Here is a 24,624-nt window from a genome sequence, read left to right on the forward strand (position 1 = left end):
AGCAATGCCAAATATGGGATATACGACGCTATGGAAGCGACTCTCGCCGCGCCAGCTGAACTTTGCTATACAAGTTTTCTCCCTCATTTCCATCTTCTTCGAGGGCTATGACCAAGGTGTCATGGGCGGCGTTAATGCTTCGCCTAGGTACGTCACAGAGGTCGGCATCGGTAAACCGGATGGCACTGTGACCGACACCACGCACCAGGGTGGCATTGTCAGTGTTTATTACCTGGGTGCTATCTTTGGTTGCTTTGCTGGAGGATACTTGGCTGACCGAGTTGGTCGTATCAACGGTCTTCTGATGGGTTCATTTTTCGCCTTGGTCGGTGGGGCGTTACAGAGTGCCGCTCAGAATTCTGATTTCATGATTTGCGCTCGGGTGCTGACCGGTATTGGCACTGGAGGTGAATGAATAAGTGAATAATCGAATTTTCTAACTCCCATTTACTGACAATGACATAGCTTTGACTGGTATTACCCCTGTCTTGGTCTCGGAAACTTCTACAGCGGATCATCGTGGCGGTTATCTTGGCTACGTTTTCGTTGCAAATTGTAAGATGGCCCTCCAACGTTTTATTTCGCCATCTTATTACTTACACTTTCTAGACCTTGGTATATCAGTCGCATATTGGATTTCCTTCGGTCTCGCTTTCATCAACAACGGCTACTCGGACGTGCGATGGCGATTTTTGCTCGCTTTCCAATGCGTTCCAGCTTTGATTCTTCTCTGTTTCATCAAGATGCTACCCGACAGTCCCAGATACCTCGCTTCAGTTGGTCGCAAACAAGAGGCCCGTGAGCTGTTAGAGCACCTTCGACGAGACTCTTCTACCCCTCAGCAAATTGATCAAGAGTTCTTTGAAATTGCTACATTGGCGGAGGAAGGCGAACGCAGCCCTTTTCAATTTGTAAAGATCTTGTTCGGGCAGGGTAGAAAGCAGTATCCGAATTTGGGCAGGCGAGCTTGGCTATGTATCTGGCTACAGATCATGGCCTCCTGGACGGGTATCACTGTAAGTGTGACTTTACCGCGCAGCTGTTGTTGATCAAAATTTCTGAATTTATCGAATCTAGGCTGTCACTGCTTATGCTCCGGTTCTTCTCCATCAAGCTGGATACAGCACACTTATAATAAATGGTCTTGCCGGTGGTATCAACACAATTGGTATTTTTGGCACCCTCATAAGTGCCCAGATTGTCGACCGTATAGGCCGTCGTGTCTGCCTGATAGGCGGTGCAGCCGCTTTGTTTATTGTCAATCTGATTGTGCGTCCCCATCTCTGTGGAAATTGACATGCCTCATTCTTACCATTTCATAGACTGGGGCTGTCTACGAGGGCTCGTTGCATAATCCTGAAAAGTCGACTCAGTTCGCTCCCGGTTCTACTGCTATGTTGTTTTTATTCAACCTTGCGTATGTCGAGCACATCCTGCTTGAGGACTTTTTGTACTAATCTTTTATCTCATCGCAGTTATGCTGCGACGTGGGGTACTGTCGCATTCTTGGTGCCCACGGAAATATTTCCCAGCAATCTGCGAGCCCAGGGGAATGGCTTCGGAATCACCGGTTGGGCTATTGGTGTTGGCATGACAACTCTAGTAAATCCGATCATGTTCGCTGTCCTAACTGTGAGTTTGAAACCCTTAGGCAGTTTTCATGTTGCAGAGGAAGCTAACCACTATTTCAATAGAGCCGCACTTACTTCCTCTATGCCGGTCTTAATTTGCTCTGGATTCCCATTATCTATCTCTGTACGTCTCGATAATAAATCTAATATTAAATCCGATAGCTAATGATTTAGTCTACCCGGAAACATCTAACCGCTCCCTGGAATCGATCGAACAATTGTTCTCCACACCCAGTCCCTTCTTCTGGAAGATGGAACAGGCATTTGAGTTACATGATAATGTTTTGGCAGGACGCGGATTTAGCAAAAATGATGATTTCAATGATGATGGGAATGAGCCTGGGTCATTTGAGAAGCCAGAGGAGCAGATGATTGCCTAATGCTCTGGAATACCCTGCCAGTTGTTTAGCAACGCCCCAGTAGCTATATCCGGACATGGCCTGTCAGCTTTATTGCAATAGAATTGAAATGCATTATAACAGTGGTTTCACTCCAAGTATTCATTTAATTGTGATTCTGATAAATTTACCGGAACTGCTTATAAGTTCAACATATAGGATATGTGCAATGATGAGTCTTTCCAAAGTTCACCTGGGGAAGCATTGAGGTGTGGCTGATCTTACTTTCTGCATTGGATTAACTTGTAGTCGGATCATGATCAGAATCTATCCTACCACGCTTCATAGAGACGAGCTAGGAAAGGCATGGGTCAACACGACACAAATCCTCACTTAGGTCGTCTATAATAAATCGATTACAGCTGATACATACGACCACAGGGTGTGGAGAACAGGGCTTCCCGTCCGCTCAGCCGTACTTAAGCCACACGCCGGTGAGTTAGTAGTTGGGTGGGTGACCACCAGCGAATCCTCACTGTTGTATGTTTTTGTTTTTGTTGGTTTTTTGCTAACCATTGATTGCTCTTAAGCATTGCTCCAGATTGAGAGTGTGCTGGAAAGTGGCGAGAATATTGACTCGCTGGTTCAAAAGAGTGACGGTCTGTCCGGCCAGAGTAAGATGTTCTATATTGAGGCTTAAGGCCAGGCTACTACATTGTATCTTAGGTGCAACTTTACTCATTTAATCAAACATTTGAAGCTAGACATGTCTCCTTTGTGCTGCTCATTTGATTTACGATTGCCTACGAAGCGGCTGCCTATACTAGTTATGGATTCGATTTAGCGGTTGCCAAAATCAAGTTGTTAAATCCAAGTATCAACGTGGCAAATTCAGTGGACATATGTTTTTACACCCTACATAAAACGCGTAGTGTCCATGAATATAATCACCATAAAATAGAGCATAACACTGATTTTTCATGGTGTATTCTTCATTCTTAGAACTTTAAAATGAATGCTTTTATTATATGCTATTATTAGTACAGATAATTATAACCTTGGAATATATGCTTTTTTTATGGCTGGCAGAATATTATAATCATAGGGGTGTGGGGCTAGTGGTGTCTGTACATAGAATGTCCACCTGAGCAGTCACTGTACTCGTGTCCAGTAGGTATTCACGATCCACTACAACTAAAAACATCCGAGAAATCTCTAGTGGATAAGGAATGTCGAGCAGCTGAATTTCTTACCCGATCCCTGTACGAACTCGGATAGAAAATGAACCGACTCAGCTTAGTTACCAGGTCTCAATGTCCGATTTACTCTGCAAATGTAGAAAAAGAAAAGACATAATGGACCTCCGGACTCGGTTGAAGATTAGACCGACTGAAGGAATTAAGCAATGCTTACCCGTCCGCTCCGCGGGCCGAGTCCGTCCCTGCTCGGCCCCACTTCTCCGACCAATAACAAAAAGCACTTATTTGTAAGTTAATTTAACAGAAAACGCCTCGCTTCCATTTGAGTCTCTCCATTTGAGTCTCTTTAGGTTTATCAGTCGAGTAAATCACGAGATTGAATCCTTCAAAGTCAATATACGGCATCCCCGAAGGATCACAGCTAACGCAAGCACGACGCTATCTTACTTTCCTCTGGAAAACGCCACCGCGGTGTCTGACCATAATCGGTGTTGATAGTGGTTCGCCTCTTTCCTGGGATACAGGACCACCTCGTGTAAGACTGGAAAGGACCCGACGGTATCGACTACGTGTTATGAAATGAAGGAAAGGGAGTAAGGAAGTGACGCCTTCACTATACAAACGGACATAGCGCGAATATATCTGGAGTGCGGTCACATGATCCCATACACCAACAGGTGCTACAATTTGTCTGTCTACTAGTCCTGCGAATTGGACGATCTAGATGGTATAAATAGTGATCATTCAATGATTTCTTCCATCTATAGATGAATAGCATTTCATAAGTCGTTTACAACGTTCTCCTGGAAATGCTCAAGTATAAATCTGTCTGTGTTAGTGGATGTATGCAAAGAATAAATACAACCTGGCAGCTGCATTCAAATAAAAGTTGTCAGAATGTGTCCTATTAATCCATTCGCAACGGAATTGCATGCGAAATTTAAGATATGTCGTTAAATACGCGCCGTGTGAAAAGAAAAAGGCAATTCAAATCGCGAATGATAAATTTTGTGTAGCCCCACCCTCCCACCGGCGCGCCATTGTTAGCAACTTTCGTTGAACCCCGAACGTGAACGTGGTGTTAATCTCGGTGTGAAGGAAACGAGCAAAATGTTGTAGAATGCCGATGGAGTTGTCGAGGGGCACTTTCGCGCCATTCAGGTCCGCATATACAGGGATCACGGCTTCATTGTTCAGATAGCTCACGATAGATGCATGATCCGGGGTAAGCATATCCAGGGCCACCGTAGTTTGTGTATCCATGTTTTTCCGATTTTGGGCATCGTCCCCGTCGGCGCAGACCATGCCATTTGCCCAGGTGATCAACGCTACTCGATACACGGCACCAGCCCACCAGGGTGGACGAACAGGCTCTGGTACAGAACGGATATGGCGCAACACTTGGCCACAATGAAAATATATCTGCCGTGGATTTTCAAAGTGATAGGCGTGTTTCGTGTGCGAAGGCTTTTTGCTAACTCCTTCGCTATTACGATCGCTGCGTGCTAGACGTTCTATCTCTGGGAAGCTCACAATCACATTGAGCATGATCAGATGATAAAGCATCATGTTGGATGCAGTTGCTAGCGTGGCCGTCTCATTTGGCTGGATCTTGGCCAGCTCGTACCACTTGTGGAGAAGTTCTTGAACGGTTTGGACTTGTACCGAAAGGAGAACAATCGACATATGCTGGGGTCCTTTGGGAGTACTGCCTCTGCCAGCAACAGTGCCCATGGTAGATCGCAGTTGAAACACTTGATTCTGAAGATGACAGAGTAAGAGTCGCAGCGTGATAGGGGAAATGTGTACCGTGGCGCTAAAATAGGTCGTTTCCGAGAACCAGACTATCCATTCGCCGAGAGAAGGAGGGATGGTGACTTGACCCAAAGGCGATGGCATTTGTTCAATCCAATGCTTGGCGGATTGGGCCCACCATGCGGCATCCATGCTTGGAATAGGTATGTTGAGGCTAGTGGAGGGGAAAAGTGAGATAGATGGGGCATCTTGGAAGAGACATATCTCGTGATCCAGGATTAGCCAGGCATGCGTGGTTCTAATTCCTCGTTAATTTATCACTGTACTATTTAGCACCGACAAACATGACTTACCTATTTGCCTTCTCTTGTTCTTTCCACGTCTCCCAGGACTGGGTGACATCGTCAAATGATTCTATACGGGCCACCTGGGCTTGTCTATCGTCATGTTGCTTCGCTTTCAAATGTATCTGAAGGGTTAGAAGGGTAACTTCAAACGGACTGGAATCGCCTTACCTCTAGGAACATTGATCTCTGACAGTATGCAGTCTATAAACCAGTTAATGGATGGCAGATCCTCTCACAGGGGCTGATCGCGCCAAAAGAAAGCTTACATCCATCTGCCACTTGTCGCCACTCCACGCGGAAACAAGAAGATTTAGAAGAGCGCATTGCGAGAACTCGTGATCTAAAGCCAAAATGACATTTCGTTCGGTGAGGTTTCTTAATGAAATGCGGCATATCTCGAGCAGCCCATGCGCCAATTGCATGCATGCCTCGCCAGCTCCAGCCGTCATGCCGCCGCCGGCGAGCATCAGACATATTCGCATGCTTGACAAGTTAATACATCTACCTTCCATATGCTGATTCAGTGACATCGTAGATATAAAGGGGTAATATGGTTCGTAGCTGGTGAGGTAGGCCTTCAAAAGGCTGTCTAACACGGTCGGAGAAGGCAATGTCATAATAGATGGTACGGAGCATCCAGGAATTTTGTTGTCTTGACCTCGAAGCCCATATAGTCCTTGAGCTTCAGTACAAAGCCACTGCAAAACGGCGATCAGATTTTCTCTCGTGCTGAATAGAAGAGATTCAACAGCGATGTGTGAATCAACTGCGGGACACTGCTGTATCGGTATATTGCCACCCCTGAGTAGAGAATCTAGATTTCTGACGTGGTTTGCAGCTGTAGGTGCGCACGCAGACGATGGGGTAATTGGGTTGCATTTAAAAAGTGGCCAGCCTTCCAGCGTATGCAACTGGTCATAATCGGGCAGACTGCCCTCTAGAGAGGGGAATAAAGATGGTGCCGGAAGGTAGTCATCCATGAGATCGTCTCCATCGTCATTTGTCGACCTTGCCACCATGCCCGGGGAGATAGAAAACGCGAGATTCCAAGAAGATGTCCCGCTAAGGTCAGGTAACTGGGCTGGTGGTGACGGCACTCGAGTTGGAACGACGAAATCGAAATCGTCAGTTATCCCGAGTATCCCCGGCATAAGACGCGAAGAAAGAGAGAGATTAGGAGGGTAGCTTTCGTCTGCGCGAGGTGCAGCCGCTAAGAATCGCGCCAACAAGTCCGCTTGCTCTGCTTGCTCCGCTTCCGACGTGGTCTCAGAGCGATTCCTAGCCCATTTATGGATGGCTGAATGAGACCAGTCCATATATAGCCCATTTCCCGTAGGATGATGTTGTGAGTTTGTCTTAGGACCTCCATCGGTGGTGGACGTGACTGGCTCGGAGTCGACTGTATAGGAGTTCTCGTTGGTGTTGGTGGGTGGCAGCGGTTTGGATTTATTATTCACGGATGATCGGCCTTGGCCCCGCTGTGGGACTCGGGTTTGGCAGGAGAGCTTCTTCACTCTGCATCGCGAGCATGGTACCTAATTCCCCGCGTCTTAGCATGGATTCATTGACATCCCGAAAAGTTGACCCTTGTACCTTTCTGTCGCACTTGGCTTTTGACCTAGCGCAGTGCACACATGCCAGGATTGAATCCACAGGAGCACATGTGGGGGGTGTCAACTGTGACATGATCAGAGATAATGACCCTGTTTGTTATCAGGACGAGGTCCATCTGATCAGTTAGGGGGCGACATACCTGGTTAAATAAAACGCAAGAGAGAGCCTTGGGGAGATGGTGGGTCAGCTATCTAGGCAGCGCCTGGAATGTAATACTAATTGTACATAACTCATATCACCCACTGATTCTAGCCCTGGAGGGCCATTGATGATCATCGTATTCACATAGGCTAGGCCCCCTGATTATGTAACTTTCTGCCGGTCCACGGGTGCAACCCGAGGTCTTACCTACATAACTGTGTATCCATGGATGTAACTAACATGTGGTTAGTTATATGTATATATGTAGTTATTAAAGCTTCCATTTTGTACTCAAACTATTGAACGGCCAGTATTCCACCTATTCTTTTTAACCAGTTAAAGAGCATAGTTTCAATTCACCAAAAGCTTTATAAACTTGCTGCAATCATGTTGATTAATTAATAACGTGTTAAATACGGTCCACTAAATATAGAAGGGATAAATGGCCCCCCAATGGAACGCCACGGTAAAAGCCCCCTCGAATCAAAGGCCATGGCCCCCGCATGGCTCCTGCTGAATCTCACCCGAACCTAATGGTATCGCCCCTGTACGAAATCTCACTCGTATCCATGTGTGTTCTTTGGATTTGATTCTTCCCGTCAAACTCGGGGTATATTACCAGGGTCGGGATATCATCGGTTTATTGAAACAACGCGCAAGAAAGAACCTTGGAAGCTCACTGAATTAACGAATCGAGCAAGTTCTCAAGACAAGTGAGATACCCACGCACAATCGATTGAGCAAACACTTAAAAATAGAGGGTTAAGCCGTTCACGAAGGTAGCAAGCAGTATACTAAAAACTCACCATCTATATAACATGCTGCCGTAAGTCCCCGGGACAGGATCCTTTAAACCACCTAATTTTCGAGCATGGAGCAGAATGGGCGCCAAATATGCAGAGTATAACATGGCCAGATATTTTATTACGCGATGCGGCGCTCCAGCCGCTATCTCCCTTTAACACAATAACGTTTGATTCTTCAAGATGTATTGAAAGTAGTAGCATCTAGGTAAGGTTGCATACCGAATACGTCCAGGAGATCAGAATTACGCCATTGGGCATTTTTGTCTCTAGCTCTCAGCAGCCCGCCTATTGGCCTAGGACATCAATAGGTCCCGCGGGCGGATTCCCTTCTACAGAAACGCCCAGTAGCCTCGCACACCCGAAGGAGTTGAAACTCGAATCAACAATAAGAGACGATCGGCAAGATGTATCACGGAAGGGGTTATTATGACCGATGAATATCATTTTCTTTAGAACCCCTCTCTATCTGCGTATGATTTAGTGAAAACAAGCAACGCCTGCCGGTGAGTTTTTAGCAGAAAGGGACACAAGTCGGAATCCTTCAAGGATGAAATTAGGTTTCAGTCAGAAACTAGTATGCTGTTATAGAAAAGTCCTAACAAGGTAGCCGCCCAGGAAGCATAGATACTATCTCTTCGTAATTATAAATATATCCGTCGGGTGGGGATGAACAACGGGCTCCCACGTGTATGTCGATAATGGTCTTATCAGTGGCAAAGCTACACTTGATTGGGAGGTGTTGAAAGGATTTAGGACGTTTCACTTCTATGCATAGAGAGGAGAGGGGTAGCCTCGTTCTACTAAGCCTCTTCTAGATATTCCACCTCTGTACAGGTATATAACGAGTGTGCTGCATAAATTTACCTCTACGGACTTGGTTAAGCCTCTATATCTATATAATAGTCATGAAAATTATCCCTCTAGGTGTTCTTGCCCTCGACAATGCCTAACCACGCAATTATATTAAAGAAATATCATGCGGTGGAAGATTGGACGGCTCTATCTAGACTACATGTATATAGATGGGTAACTAGATGTTGATTTAAATCATTTTCCTCTCACATGCCTCCCATTGCGCCATGAGTCTGGCTCATCTTTGTGCGTCGCAGAAAAACCGCCACCAAAACAGCAATGCATCCTGCAGTGAGATTGAGAACCAGAGCATCCGTGATTGCGTTGACAATAGCCTTCAAAACATCGGTTCTCAAGGCAGCATCCAGTGAGTCAAGGAGTGCCGCATTTGCGCCGGAAATCATGGCCTGGATGGTGATCTCACTCTCAGTCGGAAGCAGATTCTGAATCTGAACGGTTGCACGATTTAGGAAGAGAGTATTGGCAATGGAGAGAGCAATGGCTGAACCTCCCACCTGGGCACAGGTCATGAAGCCCACTGCCATGGGAATCTCCTCGGGTGGGACTAGAGGTTGCGCCACAGAAAACCCAGCCTGTGAGAAGACTCCAGTTCCGATACCGCCGATGACAAGGGCACCATATATCTGACCCACACTCGTTGTCAAAGTGGTGACTTTGAGCAGTACGCCACCGACAAGGACAAATATCCCACCAAGAAGGTACCAGGGCATGTAATAGCCCACCAAGCTCATACCAACTCCATTCACAAGATTAAAAACGACCATTGGAATAATGAAGGGAAGTAGATGCACTCCTGCATCCAGGGCACCGTCGCCCTTCACAAATTGGAAGTAAAGAGGAATAAAGTAAATCGGAACAAACGAGGAGGTTCCAGCTGCGGCAGTCTCAATAAAGAGGAGGACCATCTTCTTGTTCCGCAAATACTGCATTGGAAAGATCCGCTTTTGGTATGTTGTCATAATGTTGAATCCTTGCTGAATAAAGAAGAGAATAAAGAGGACTCCAGAGCAGACAAACATGCCAATGATACGGCTGTCACTCCATTCGTAAAGAACTCCACCAAAGGCAATGGCCATAATGCCTGATACATAGGCACCGATAAACATGATAGGGCCTAGCCAGTCGATCTGTGCCAGTCGGTCTTTGAATGGGGTTCCTGGGCGGGGGTCCACACTAGGGATCATAAAAAAGAACACCGGAGCAAAGAGACCTCCAATGCAAAGATTGATGTAAAAGGACCAGCGCCAAGTTGCAGAGCTGTCTGTAAAAGCACCACCGATAATGGGCCCGAGGCTAGGAGAATTGATCAGCATAGTCAAAGCAAACAAGAGATTACTGTGTCAGTGTTGCATAGACTGTGCCTGCTCCCCAGGTCAAGCCAACCATTCCAAGATACATTGGTCGCTCAGTAGGCGTAGTGAGAATCGAGAGGATGGTCATGACCCCCAAGTACATGCCGGCGCCTCCAAGACCACAGATTGCACGTCCCACGATCAGCGCATTCACGGTTGGGGCAGCACCACAGACTGCCGAGCCAACCTCAAAAATGACGGTTGTGACAATATACAGCCATTTACAATTAAATTGACCATATGCCTTGCCCCTGAAATTTTATTAGTATAGAACCTGGGAATATAGGAGCGGACTAGATCAGTACCAAATCAAGAGAGTACTCGCAGCGCCAAGCATAAATGCCAAAGAGAGCCATGGAAGCATCGCCAGGTCCTCAAACTGTTTGACAATTGCTGGTTGCACATCTGCTACAATCGTATTGTCTAGTGCGAAGAGAAATACACAAGAAAAGATCGAGAGGACTAGATATACCCAAGTTGTATCAGCCGCTTCCGATCTATGTTTTATCCTTCCTGCTCTTGATCCACTTACCAACTAGCACCCATTTGAGTCCATGAACATCCCGTGGAGAGATTCGGGAGCTCTCAATTATCTCCTCGGCTACAAGCCCCTTCTCTGTACCCGACATATCTGTAGGCAAATCACCACTCCCGGATGAGTCGACCCCCTGGGCAGTGATCGCAGTTGTTAACGACATTTTGGAAGTCCCAAGGTTTCAAATATGAATGATGGTGTACATGAAGAAGTAGGTATTCTAGCAATAAATACCAATAAAGCCTCCTTGGGTACTTAAATAGAAGCGCACTTCCAATAGATCTATAGACTGGGACGTCACGTGGTGATCTGCACCGGAATTAAAACCTTATCCCCGAACTAATCTGTCCGGGCGGACTCGGCCTGATTTCCATCCGACTCCGGTGACCATGAATCAGGAGACAAAGAAACCAGGCGATAATGGCTGCTATAGGTTCATCGGCAAAAACACATATCTTTGCGCGAACCTAATTTTTGAAATTGTACCACAACGCCGAGGGCTACAGCCTCCATTTTAATTGCAAGTTAATTGTAACTTCCGGCTCCATCTTTTGATACCAATCTCATATTGGTGGCAATCATGGTGGCGCCAGGAAGCCAGTGGCCGCCCCTTTCAGGGGCCCGCCAAAACTCTGCAACGAACACCAACGAGCGCATATTGGATGCCAATTACGACGTGCGCCAGTTGCTGAATTATATCAGCAGTAACAACTCTGTCAAAGTCCCGAAACCAGTGTTGGAATACCTCAAATCGATTCAGGAGCTCACTGCAGACCTGATTAAGAACCCAATCGGCCAGGACTGGAAGCAGCAATTTGAACAGCTGCGCCAGGAGACCAGCCAGATTAAACAAGATATCCATGCGGTGAGGATAGCTTCTTCGAATGTCAATGCCAATGGCAATGCCAGCGGATCGAATCGGATCCGTTCGTATGTTGATGCCGTCAAAAATGCGCCGCCGCCGACGCACTTTTTGTCCAGTCATGGATCGGCGTCGACTAACCCCGCAACGCCCTCTGATCTCATCCAGGACCGACAGATTATTGTCAAACTGGGTGATTCCGACGGCATCAAGCACTTCCGCGCCCAGACGCCTGCTGAGATCACGAAGCTTGCCGAAAAAGCGCGTGTGAAGGGAGCAAAGGCTACGTACGGGGTGACGGTGGCATCGGCTAAGTTTGTCGCGGCGAGACAATTGAAATCGGGGGATATCTCGCTCAGCCTTCGTACTGCAAAGGAAGCGGAGATTATGCGATGCCACCGTGCTTGCTGGGTAAAGCATTTGTGGAAGGGATCGGAAGTGCGCTTGCCGAGCTGGGGGGTTGTTGTCCACGACGTCAATGTACGGTCGCTCGGAATCAATTCAGCTGCAGGGCTTGGAGACCGGAAGCAGGGGATCATTAAGCAGCTGCTTACTGAGAACTTGTTCCACTGGGGAGACGATGCAGAGATCACCCAGATCTCGTGGCTAGTCCTTCCGGAAGGCAAAAAGTCAGGCTCAATGATCGTTGAATTCACCTCACCGCACACTGCGAACAAAGCCATTGACACTGGAACACTCTGGGACTCGGAGGTGCTTACTACGGTCTTATACGACCGGGCTGCGCGTATACGCCAATGCCACAATTGTCAGAAATACGGACACATAGGAAACACCTGTTCCAACGAAACGAAGTGTGTCTTTTGCGCTGAGAAACATCATTCTCGAGACTGCCAGCGTAAAAAGGATGCAACTCTCAGTGAACGAAAGTGCGCCAATTGCGGGGGCGCACACAACGGATGGTCAAAGCGGTGCCCCGACTTCATCAGAGAGATTGAGAGGGTGCAGGCTCTTGCACAGGCGAGAGAGCGGCACCACCGGGTGCCGGCATACCTCTCAATCAGGGAGACTAGGCAGGGGACGCCGGCTGCCACTATATCCGGAAGTTCAGGGGGTAGCGGCTCCAGGACTTCTACCACACAAAGCTCCACACAGGAGAGCTCTAGAGATAGACCACAAACCGCCTCACAGGCATCAAATGAAACACCAAGCTCTACCCAAGCGGCGAGCAACGAAGAACCAGCATCGTCGGGTGATACCGAAATGCAGGAGGCTCAGGGGCCCCGAGAGGAGGCGCAGGAGGAGGTCCAGGGGGAAGACACTACGATACTCGGCTTCGCAGTAGGCAATACCGAGGCAGATGCAATTGGGGAATCAATCCGCCAGTCGACACGACTGCCGAAGGGACTCCAAAGGTCGATCGACGCACCGGTGACACGCTCAGAGCCCCCAAGGCGAAGAGCACCCAGCCGGGCATCGACGTCATCAACGACAACCAGGTGCAAAGGCCTATTCAGGTCAGTACTGGATACAAATGCGGGCAAAGCGCAGAAGCGAGCAAGGGACAACACATATGTCCTCGAGGACAAAGAAGTGGCAATGCCAGACACACCGTCATCGTCAGCACCGGTGGCATCGGCCAGTGAATACCAGCCGTCAGTTCTATCCCGTACCAGCGGGAACAGACGTATGTCAACAGGCAAGCAAAGAACAGCCGGTAGGCCAAATGCCATCGGCAAGGAAAATGCCATCTTCAAAGCTAGCACGACGAAGGGTACCATAGTACACACGCCAGGCCCCCGGGGCAAGAACAAGCGTACCCTCGACGATCAAGTCAACCTCACAATGTCGGCTCCATCAGTGAAATTCACTAGCAGGACAGACATCCAGGAGGAGAGAAGAACCCGTCAATTCACCAAGAAGCACGCTGACACACAAGTTGTCAATGAATAATACACCTTTCACCATCATCCAATACAACACGCACCGGTCGAGAGATGTCGTGATGGCGGACTTTTTGGCGAAGCCAGAAGTCTCAAAGGCAGACATTATTGCGGTGCAAGAACCATGGGAAAACCCATACAATGACACCACATACCACCCATTGAAACAGACGCATGAACTGCTCTTCCCGTCTAGCGCGGAGACTGGGGGGAGAGCGAGAGTGTGTATATATATCTCTAAGAGAGTGGGCACCAACTGGACGCACTATGCACATAGTCAATTCTGCCAGGAAGTGAGGATCCAAACCGGCCTTGGCGAGATCTGCTTCTTCAATATATATAACGAGTGTGGTACCACCGGTACAGTGGACCTTCTCAACGACTTGTTATGCGACAACCAAAGACAACGCAGCCGGAAGCATCTGATGATTGCCGGAGATTTCAATCTCCACCACCCCGCCTGGGGAGGCATCGAGGCCACACAAGATGCAGATTCTGACAGGCTAATTGAGCTCTGTGACGAAGCAGACCTCGATCTGTGGCTGGAACCTGGCGCGATCACGAGGGACCAGAACGGGGAGCAGACAACGATTGATCTGTTCTTCGGTACGCCGGATCTCACTGAGAGATTAGTGGTGTGCGAGCTGGCCCTAGATTGTCATGCAGATTCAGATCACCTGCCGATCCGTGTACTGATCGACATAGACACACCTACAAAGCCGGCGGAGGCGCAGAGACGAAGGCTCTGGAAGGCCATGGACACTGAGAAATTTGACGTGTTTGTAGCTGACAACCTCCCAATGCCGCCGCAATTGACGACCACCCGACAAATTGACGACGCAGTCGACCACCTGATCGACATCGTACAACGAGGGGTTCACGAATCGACACCATGGGCTAGGTCAAGCCCCTACGCCAATCCATCGTGGACCAAGGAATGTGGAGAGGCTGTCAAGCACTCCCGCCGTATGTTTCGTCAGTATCTCGCGACACATAGTGAGGAGGACTGGGAGACGCACAGACTGGCTAGGAATCAGAAGGGGAAGGTGATCAAAGCCGCTCTCCGGCGTGGCTTTAGGAACTTCATTGAAGAAGCCGTAGATCAGGGCCCCCAGGGTTTGTGGAGAGTGGCCAAATGGGCTAGAGATCGGGGCCAGCAGCAGGGGAGTACTATGCCAGTACTGAAGACAGCTGAAGGAGGGGTTGCAGAGACAGACGAAGAGAAGGTAAATCTACTCCGTAAGGTATTCTTCCCGCAACCACCAGAAGCGGATCTCTCCGACATCCACACCACCCAAAGAGAGCAATTCCAGCTTCCACCGGTAAGCGACACCGAAGTGAGAGCTGCAATAAAGAAGGCGCCACCCGATAAAGCACCTGGATACGACACACTGCCGAACAAACTGTGGCGAGTCCTTGCAGAGCCAGGCTCACGATCAGAGAAGCGATTTGTGTCACTCCTCACTGAGATCTTTGACGCCTGCGTTCAAATTGGACACAACCCCCAGCACTTTCAAACCTCCGTCACAGTGACACTACGGAAAGCCGGCCCACGAGACTACCGAGTCCCTAAATCGTACCGGCCAGTTGCATTACTAAACACGCTCGGCAAGGTCCTCGAGGCAATCGTTGCGACTCGAATTGCATGGCTGGTGGAGGAACACAAACTGCTCCCGGATACACACCTTGGGGGACGGAAAGGGGTATCTGTCGACCATGCAATCCAGTTGATCCTTGGGCGAGTACACCAGGCCTGGGGGGAAGGTAAGATAGCGAGTATATTACTCCTAGATGTCGCTGGAGCGTATGACATGGTCTCTCACGAGAGACTACTGTTCAATATGCAACAAATGGGGCTCGGTGTACTCACTCCGTGGGTACAGTCGTTCCTTACCGGTAGGAGTACGCGGATCAAGCTACCCAACGGCCACCTAAGCGAAGAATTTCCTACACCAACCGGCATCCCACAGGGTTCACCAATCTCACCGATCCTATTCCTACTCTTCAATGCACCACTAGTTCGCGCCTGTACATTACGGGGGCTACACTATGGGGAGAGTGAGGCATACGGTTGGGTGGATGACGTTTGTATTCTGGCTATCTCAAATAGCTATGAAGAGAACGTCCGGTTGTTGGAGAAGGCACTGCAACGAGCGGCCTCCTGGGCTAGCAAACATGCAGCAAAATTCGCACCCGACAAATTTGAATTGATCCATTTCAACAATCCAAAATCCACCGCCACCATCAACACCACTAGCGAAACGCCTCCCCGAAACGCTGACATCTGGGAGGTTCCAGATGATCCATCAGGACATGACGACATGCCGGTGATTATCCCAGGGGACCCGATACCAACCATCCTCGCACCATCAAATACAGCTAAATACCTCGGTGTATGGCTCGACAAGCACCTCAATTTCAAGACACACCGCAAGAAAATGCTCGCAAAGGGAGCTGGCAGTCTGGAAGCACTCCGCGGAATCTCAGGTTCCACTTGGGGGTCATCATTGATCGCAATGCGGAAGGTATACCAGGCAGTCATCATTCCACAGATGCTATGGGGACTGTCTGCGTGGTACTGCCCAGCTGCAAGAGCGACACCAGGTCTCGACAAGCTCACAAACGAACTCACAAAAATCCAAAAACGTGCGGCAATCCTGATTAGCGGTGCCTTCCGGGGAACGGCAGGGGCAGCACTGGATACAGAACTATTTATTACCCCAATCAAACTACGACTGCAGCAAATCGTCGAAGAGACAGCCATACGAATCCTTACCGGCCCGCAATGGGCCTGCCCACAGATTGTCAAAGTAACGAAAACCAGGAAAGCATCGCAAAGGAGTCTCAGTGGATGGTCCCCGACCGAAGCGATTGCGCGGAAGAAACCATTACGCCTACAATTGAGTGAAAAATGGGAGGAAAAACGGGCATTTGTTCTTGCACCATGGGAAGCCCCAATCCCTTGCTTTATTGAGAATCAGGAAGCAGCATTGGAAACCCACAATAGTATTTACGAAGATGTTGCTTGCGATGACCACGGTCGTACCAGCATGATTTTCACAGACGGAAGCGGGTTTGCAGGGCATATTGGCGCATCAACGGCCAGATATTACCCGGAAATAACGTCACAAAGACGATACCTTGGAACGGACTCTCAGTCCACAGTGTACGCTGCCGAGCTCAGCGGCATTGAGATGGCACTTGCCAAAACCAAGGAGGGTACAGACTCAAATCTTAATAACGGACAACCGACGGCTCGAGAAGTGATCATTTTCTCCGACAGCCAAGCTGCCATTCAGGCAGTTCAAAACCCACAGCGACCGTCTGGCCAGTACGTACTCACACACATATACAATCACGTACGGGCCATCCGGTCGCAAAGCCAGCCAACCAAAGTCACCATCAGGTGGATCCCTGCACACGTTGGTGTGGACGGCAATGAATTTGCCGATGGAGAAGCAAAAAGCGCAGCGCTTCTTGGTGCGGGGATGGGAGTTGCGACCGGGAGCGGAACGGGTGAACCGATAACCCGCCTCGCCGCAGCTGCTAAGAGAGCGGTACGCCAGCGAATCAGAGAGCGGTGGGAGAAGCAGTGGGAGCGGGAGAGAACCTCCGCTCCGACAAAGCGCTTAGTGCAGGCGCCGAATAAGAAGACACTTCGTTTGTACGAAGGACTGTCGAAGCCACAATGTGCGATCTTGATTCAGATGCGTACAATGCGGATCGGGCTTAGACACTTCTTGTTCAAAATCAAGGCAGCCGAGACTGACCGGTGTAATTGTGATGAGGGCTCACAAACACCAAAACATATCCTGATGCAATGTCCGCGGTACGTAGTGCCGCGTACAAAATTGTGGGAGCAATTGTGGGGTATTGGGATCAACGAGATGGATTACGATAAGATCGTGTCGAACCCGCAGGCCACCCGCTACGTGGTCAACTTCATGCACCGAACAGGTCTCCTCCAGCAGTTTCAACACGTTGGAATCGAGGAGGAAAATGACGACGACGAACCGAGAGGCCTCGCGGCAATGGATCTAGGTGTGGAAGACGATGGGTATTAGCCAATGACGAGAACGATGCTGTGACACGAGAACTCAGCCAAAGTCGACAAACATGCCAATCAACTGGCCAGGACAACGTCACCATCAATTGAAACCGAGGCAGGGGAGACAGCAGGGAGAGAGCAGGGAGAGAGCAAAGAGAGAGAGAGAAAGAGAAGTGAGAGATGGAAGTGAGAGAAGTGAGAGATGGAAGATGGAGGGTGCACTCCATGCAGTCATTATGTTATTTCTTATGTACGGGTTTGGGGATTTGGGGTTTTTAAGGGCTACAGGAATGGGCTGATTCCACTCTCTACAATTAGCATCTATCTGTATACTCTGGGAGAGATCCCGCTCGGCGTTGGGCTTCGAGTTCTTGCTTCGGTTGGATGAAGCGCCTGCATAGTCATACGCAACTAGTTAGACTGCAACAGGTTAATTGAACTTTGATTGATTGATTGATTGATTGATAGGTTCATCGGCCAGACATTCCTCCATCGGATATCAACCGAGAATGACCTCATGAAGCAAGGGTTTCAGGCAGGTTCCATTGCCTGAAATAAAAAAACATTCCCAAGAGGCTAGAGTTTGTTGAATTTCAACCTTCTGCTCGATCTCAAGCGACCATGAGTGCTTTATTCGGCCTTCTATTTACCAGACTGACTTTGCCACCCTCCTCGGTCATCGAGGGGAAGACCATCCTCATCACCGGTGCAAACACTGGCCTCGGTCGGGAAGCTGCCAGACATGCGCTCGCTCTAGGCGCCGGTACGGTCATTTTGGGCGTTCGAACCCTAAGCAAGGGCGAAGATGCCAAAGCCGATATCGAATCAAGCACTGGCTGTACCGACAAAGGAAAGGTTTTTGTATGGCCGATCGATCTCGAATCATTTGCTAGCGTCCAAGCCTTCGCGGCTCGAGTTCGGAAACACGTTGTCACAGAGGGCGGCCGACTGGACATAGCTATTATGAATGCAGGAATTGCATCGGTCGAGTACGCTGTCACTCGCGATGGGTGGGAGAGAGGAATCCAGGTCAATGTTTTATCGACCGCGCTCCTCAGTCTAGAGCTTTTGCCGCTACTGCTGCGAACTAAAAATCGGGATCCATCAGCACAACCGCATCTGGCCCTTCTTACGAGCGATATCCACAAATCGATCAAGTTCCCTGAGCGGAATGAGCAGGGCATTCTTTCTATCTTGAATGGCGAGGAGCAGTGGAAGACATCCCAGGCGGCAGGCGGTGCTACCGAGCGCTACGGTGTCACCAAGCTCATGGATATCTTCATTACCATTGAGATAGCTCGACTTGTGCCCCGTGATGAATCCGGAAACCCCCTTGTGATTGTCAATGCCGTGACGCCGGGATTTTGCAAATCGGATCTCCTCACTAGGGAAAAGGCGCCGTGGATTCTGAAGCTGATCCAAGCTTTGATTGCTAGGACGGTGGAAGAGGGTAGCAAAACATTGCTGCATGCAGTAAGCCAGGGTTTTGGAACTCACGGGAAGTGGTTGGAGAATCAGGTTATCACAGAGTAAGTCCATTCTGTTCAAGAACTGATAGTTCACGTCACTGACATGTCTTTAGCCCTGGTACTATTGTCACAAGCCAGGACGCGCAGGTCGTGAGAGAGAAGGTCTGGGCAGAGATCACTGCAGTCTTGCATAATGTTGACCCTGAGGTTTGAACCGAGTATTAATCACGTAAGGTGGATCGCGATAACCCTGTAGGAAGGGATGCACGTGGAAGGAAGGGCTAATGGTGCATGAGCAGTGTGGTACGAAGGAGGGAAAGATGCCTGGAGCAGACATCTACCTATGAATACCTAAGATTGTGAATCCCATTGTATCGTCTAATATCAATTTTACATATGTCATCTTACTTGCTACGGGACTTTTGTCTACATCTCCCAAGTATCTGAGTAAACGCAATATGATACCAGCAACCCCTCAAGCATGGCTTCTAGTTATCTACTCTTCAGATTTAAGACATAAATGAAGATTATTGTGTTTCCCAGCAGCTTAACAGCCTTCTTGGTCAATCAGCGGTAACAGCAACGACAGTCTCATCCATAAAAGCTTTCCAGTCTGTCTCTTGTGGTGACCATCCAATAGACCTTAGACGATCAGCTCTGCTGCGACAACTTGCCCCCCATAGAAGACCAGCGTAGGGATGGATCTCAGTTGCCTGAGGAACACTCAACTCATCGATGGCGTCGGTATCCAGCTTACCAAGCTGCTGGAGCTTCGTCGCCACAGCTTGGGCCTGCTCTCTGAAGCTCACTTCTCCAGTTTGAACAAAGTAATACCCATCCTGACCATACTCTATATCGGAAGAGCCAGTGATGATCTTGTCCAGGACGAAGACAATGGCGAAAGCGACGTCCCGAACAGAGCACCAACTCCACACATTCTCACCCCGCTCGACGACAAACCCCTTCCCACGTCCGAGAACTGTCTTAACGTATCCGTGACCAAAAGAGTCTTTCTTCCATGGTCCAGACTCATTACCCATGATCTGGCATGAGCTCAAAATGATTGTGTTGACGCCCATTTCCTCCGGAGCTCGCAGGATGCTCTGGTCTAGTGTAGCGAGTTCCCGAGTTGACTCAAAGGACAGGATTTCAGCCTTGTCATCTAAATCGTTGTAGATTCGGGGTGCAGCATAGCCCAGGTTAAGACTGGATGGTTCAAAGAGACAAGTGATCCCCGAGATGTGGATTGTGTAGGGGGGAGGATATGGATGTGATTGAAGGGTAAGATTGCTTGAGTTCTGCTTCGCACAGCTGAACTTCGCAAGATTGTGGCAGTGCTTTCAAGTATAGCAAAAAACATTTCAAAGAGTAAGCTGTATTTGAATTAACGAGACTGAGTCGAAAGCAGGGATCGGGTGCCGCACTTGCGATGTAATCCGCAAACTGAGGTTCGGGTGAAACACAAACCGGAGGTCCGATATAATGCCAAGAAGTAAACATCAGCTCAAACAATGTAGTCCGATTTGAAGACTCCTGACATAAATTCTGAGCTTCGTATCTTATTTCCCTACTCAAATAAACAAGCTCGTGTGTTATCCAACATGTCGTCCAAAGTCTATGCCGATATCTATGCCACCGAGGGCCCCTTTACCCAATTCCCAGGAGCAGGTCTCCCCGACATCAAGCGCTTCATCACGACTCACAACTCTCAAGGCGAAGGAGTTTTTCTTCCCGCTGATAATGGAGACCATCAGGCCTTGATGGCAAACGGCCGTGGCTGCCAAAATATCCTCTACACCACCCAGGGTGAAGCAGTCGATCTCAATGGCGAAGTCGATATCGCCCTGGCAAAGAATAATGCAGTGAGTTTCCTGGAATCCCTAAGTCCAGGAGAAAACTTTACTGAATATTCTTTTTCAGCCCGGTCTTCACGTTCCTGGTGGTACACTCGTGCGCATGATTGACTTTGCACCTGGCGTGGAGTCACCCATGCACCGTGCCATGTCGTTGGACTATGGCACAGTTATTGAAGGGGAATTCGAGGTTGAGTTGGACAGTGGTGAAAGGCGTATTATGCGGCGAGGAGATGTCCTTGTTCAGCGCGCCACAGCTCACCGATGGCGCAACCTGTCGCCAGATAAGCCTGGACGCATGATTTTTGTCCTGTTGGATTGCCAACCTATGGATCCCATTAACGGCAAGGAATTTGTGGTTGAGCTAAATGAGCTTTCTCCTGATTTTGAAGACGATCACTAGACTGATTTTGATGTGACACATATGACACATACGTGTAATGGATAAAGAGAAGGAGGGCGAGCACGTTGAGAGAAGATGAAGTTATCACAGTCAGAGTCCATAATTGCCTTATATTTTAGGCTTGTTTCGGCTTGCTTTACCTACGTAGAACTTTCTCTCCCTATTCTTTATTTTCTTTCTTATAATCCTCCTGCTTGAAACTAAAATAAGGCCTTATGGTTTCTCTATCCTCTTTTCCAATTCTATTTCTGTAGGTATTATAGCATGCTGAGTTCCGGCAACTCTATTGCGCTGTTTGTAGGAGTCGATATCTACGAAATCAAGTGGCCAGATGAGATTAACTGAAAGGTATACATCTTATGTTACTCCTATTGACGGAGGGGCTATGGTGGGGAACCCTAATGTAAAATTCTATCTTGCAGCATAGGTCTGGCCAACGGGGGCCTATACCCTAAATACCATATAATAAAGAAGCAGGAAATCAAATACATCATTTACTAGTACTATCGGGTTTGGAGGGAGCTCAATCTACGAATGGCTAGTATGGGAGGCAATTTTGATATAGTCAAGAAAGCCAGTTGAGATACTGATTTGGGGACTAGTAGAAGAAAGAGTCATAATTGTCATTTCGTAGTCGGCTTGCCACATCAAACTAATCGCAAAATAACGTCCGAGTTTCAAGAATTCGGAGTAACTTGTAACCTTACTTGTAACCTTACTTGGAACAATAGTAAGGCATGCATTCTATGACCGACTCCAGGTTTGCTAGCATCTTCAAAATTCCGAGAATGATCCCTTGCGCCGCAAGGACACTAAGCAATACGCTTTATAACGCGTACCCACATCTCCTTTCGTGTTAACACCAATGTAAAACCCTCACTCAACCCGCCCAAAAAATACAGCACACTAACTAACTACATCTCCACAAAAAATAACAAAAAAACAAAACATACAACAGTGAGGATTCGCTGGTGGTCACCCACCCAACTACTAACTCACCGGCGTGTGGCTTAAGTACGGCTGAGCGGACGGGAAGCCCTGTTTTCCACACCCTATGGTCGTATGTATCATATTACGTGTGGGAGACAACTATCAAATGAAATTAAATGAGTGTTGAAAGGAGAGAATCGCGCCGTACACAGGGTGATAACACGAGCACTAGGCTGAAATCACATTGCTTCAACACACTAATAGAATAATAATTATTATATTATTGAAGCACTCACCCTAGGGCATACTTCGCTTAATATCACTCTGTTATAATAACTATAGAGTGTGTTTGAAAAGCGCGCACTCTCGTATATGTATCATATCACCTTGGTCTGGGTAGACTAAGTGGGAGAGACCTTTTCTCTCTCTAGGTTTCTGAAGTCCTCCCTAAACCCCGACACCTAGATTAACACTAGAGTTAATCCACTTTACACTTAGAGTTACCATCGATACCATTATACGAGGGTAGCTAGGTATCAATCAATCAAAGGTTTTACAAAGATAAGTCTCTTGCACAAAGTATGCTTTATTTGCCGCCTTTGTATAGATATAAAAAGACACTCAAAAGAAATAGAAAACGAACGTCTAAAAAGACCAGCAGAAACATGAGAAGGCCGCATGAGTGGCCGAATATTCTTGAACAGCGTAAATACGGCTATATTCTTACAAGACATAAAATACGAAGGTCAAAATGAAATCACCTGACCTAGGCAGAGCTCGCGGTCGGACCGGGCGGACCGTCCGGACCGGCCCGTCCGGGTATTTCCGTTGATCCTTTCCAACCTTGGAACCTTGGAAGTTTTCGGTTCTCTTAGCTAACCTAATCTTAGGAGGTCTTCCAACATTCAGTGCCCATTCATGGAGATCGTAGTTATCCTGTCACGCCAATGCCCAACAGGGAGCACAACCCTGACACCGTTTGCCTCTAGCCTGATTTGTCTCGGGAGTCATGGTAGATGGCCTTCCGAAATAATACACAATACACAGTACGCGGATTTTCCTTTTTAAACCAAATCAACAAAATGTCATCAAGAAAAGGGAAAGAAGGTGCGAGTGTGCTTAAAACATCGCGTGATTTTCTAGGACAAATAACTACGTGGCGGTCCTTTCCGAGCCTACGGGGGGAATTACACAGCAGTTAAATCAGCGACCTGATTCGTGATTTGAAGCTTGGGAAGCTTGGGGTGGGGATGGTGGTGGTAGTAAAGGGGATTGGGTGCTTCACTACTACGTGATTCAACCCCATGCCCAAAAATTTCTCCTGAAACAGCTACATTATAGGATTGTTTTATTCTTCTCTGCATTAACAGACCGTTGTGCCGACACCATTTTGATGACTCTGGGCAACCGGGATTGGCGCCCTCCCCACTAAGCTTTGTGGGCTACAATAGTTTACTCTCAGCTCCTTGGCCTCCTAGAAACTTCAATCCTACCTGATTACTGACTTTTGCCAGTTATTTCGGAGGCAGCGGCGCGCAAACCCCGAGCTACACCCAGACAATTCTTCAAGTAGTCGTGAATCAAGCACGAGCTCGAAGAGCCTATTTTCTCTGCTAAAGACCCTGACTAGGAGGACATCAACCAGCTCGGATAATCAAGCGGAGGATACTAAAGGGCCTCTTGGATCGAACCTCTTACATTTCCCATCGACGCCAGAGATCGACTTCATCTTTATTCATGGTCTAGGCGGAAATTCTAGAAAAACATAGAGCAAGTCGGCCCTGCAATCTCACTTCTGGCTAAAGGAGTGGCTCTCCAAAGATCCCACATTCAAGAACGTTCGCATCCATAGCTATTAATACGATTCGCACTACTTGAAGGGCAAGGAGGACTGCTTGAATATACACCACATTGGTAAGTCATTCCTAGGCGCGCTCAGCACTTCGCCATAGATTTTGAATTCCGGCACAGACATCGTTCTCATCGGCCATGGTATGGGTGGCCTAGTGATAAAGAAGGCATATATCCTAGCGAAACAAGTCCCAATACACAATACGCTAGCTAGGTGAATTACCGCATTTTATTTCCTCGCTACACCGTATCGAGGTTCCCACTTAGCAAAGATACTGAAGAACCTTTTAAGGTCGCGTACGACCGTGCTTATATTGGGGATCTAGAACCGAACTCTAGGGCGATCTAAGTAATTAACGATAAATTTCGGCATTTTTCGGCTGAGCTCGAGCTCTAGTCGTTCTACGAAATACAGGATATAAGAATATTAAATTTACTACTCGTCGATCCCGAGTCGGCCGTCCTCGGGTACCGTGAAGAGAAGCAGATACCCATAGCTGCTAACCACCGGTCGATATGAAGACCCCGACTATGCCCTTCTACGAAACTCGCTCGCTTCTACTATAAGCAGAACTGGGACGGAGATTCTGGATTTTTTTCCTAAAGCAGAGTCGTAAGAGGATTAAAAATCTCAAGGGGTACCTAGAAATTTCCGGTATCTTAGATGACGATCTTATAAACGTCTGCGAAGCTCGAACGCACAGTTCATACGGATG

At 48.2% G+C, this 24,624-nt stretch overlaps 6 protein-coding genes across 6 annotated transcripts; 3 read left to right on the top strand and 3 right to left on the bottom strand.

Moving 5' to 3' along the window:
- Positions 1-13: 13 nt before the first annotated feature.
- N7455_011583 (sugar porter family MFS transporter) lies at positions 14-2,011 on the top strand (the record flags this gene model as incomplete). Its single annotated transcript, XM_040954460.2, has 8 exons — positions 14-407; positions 466-555; positions 610-1,016; positions 1,078-1,269; positions 1,323-1,417; positions 1,476-1,632; positions 1,695-1,755; positions 1,806-2,011. The coding sequence occupies 8 exons, from the start codon at positions 14-16 to the stop codon at positions 2,009-2,011; spliced, it is 1,602 nt and encodes a 533-aa protein (XP_040815127.2).
- Positions 2,012-4,155: 2,144 nt separating this feature from the next.
- Positions 4,156-7,132, bottom strand: N7455_011584 (Zn(II)2Cys6 transcription factor domain-containing protein; the record flags this gene model as incomplete). Its single annotated transcript, XM_040954514.2, has 6 exons — positions 7,024-7,132; positions 6,864-6,973; positions 5,537-6,805; positions 5,439-5,471; positions 5,277-5,392; positions 4,156-5,221 (listed from the first exon to the last, which is right to left on the bottom strand). Exons 2-6 carry the CDS (start codon positions 6,954-6,956, stop codon positions 4,156-4,158), a joined length of 2,577 nt encoding a protein of 858 aa, XP_040815226.2. The 5' UTR covers positions 6,957-6,973; positions 7,024-7,132.
- A 1,757-nt stretch (positions 7,133-8,889) lies between these two features.
- N7455_011585 (uncharacterized protein) lies at positions 8,890-10,754 on the bottom strand (the record flags this gene model as incomplete). The annotated part of the gene is made up of 4 exons (XM_065606706.1): positions 8,890-9,997; positions 10,041-10,307; positions 10,362-10,518; positions 10,589-10,754. The coding sequence occupies 4 exons, from the start codon at positions 10,752-10,754 to the stop codon at positions 8,890-8,892; spliced, it is 1,698 nt and encodes a 565-aa protein (XP_065459872.1).
- Positions 10,755-18,023: 7,269 nt separating this feature from the next.
- On the top strand, positions 18,024-19,267 carry N7455_011586 (putative short-chain dehydrogenase; the record flags this gene model as incomplete). The annotated part of the gene is made up of 2 exons (XM_040954477.2): positions 18,024-18,931; positions 18,985-19,267. The coding sequence occupies 2 exons, from the start codon at positions 18,024-18,026 to the stop codon at positions 19,082-19,084; spliced, it is 1,008 nt and encodes a 335-aa protein (XP_040815210.2). The 3' UTR covers positions 19,085-19,267.
- A 167-nt stretch (positions 19,268-19,434) lies between these two features.
- Positions 19,435-20,371, bottom strand: N7455_011587 (uncharacterized protein; the record flags this gene model as incomplete). Its single annotated transcript, XM_040954369.2, has 2 exons — positions 19,435-20,208; positions 20,339-20,371. 2 exons carry the CDS (start codon positions 20,369-20,371, stop codon positions 19,435-19,437), a joined length of 807 nt encoding a protein of 268 aa, XP_040815146.2.
- Positions 20,372-20,472: 101 nt separating this feature from the next.
- Positions 20,473-21,127, top strand: N7455_011588 (cupin domain-containing protein; the record flags this gene model as incomplete). Its single annotated transcript, XM_040954324.2, has 2 exons — positions 20,473-20,733; positions 20,792-21,127. 2 exons carry the CDS (start codon positions 20,473-20,475, stop codon positions 21,125-21,127), a joined length of 597 nt encoding a protein of 198 aa, XP_040815090.2.
- Positions 21,128-24,624: the final 3,497 nt, after the last annotated feature.

The sequence above is a fragment of the Penicillium solitum genome, assembly GCF_028829755.1.
Source record: "Penicillium solitum strain IBT 25940 chromosome Unknown utg000009l_segment0_segment0, whole genome shotgun sequence".
NCBI lineage: Eukaryota > Fungi > Ascomycota > Eurotiomycetes > Eurotiales > Aspergillaceae > Penicillium > Penicillium solitum.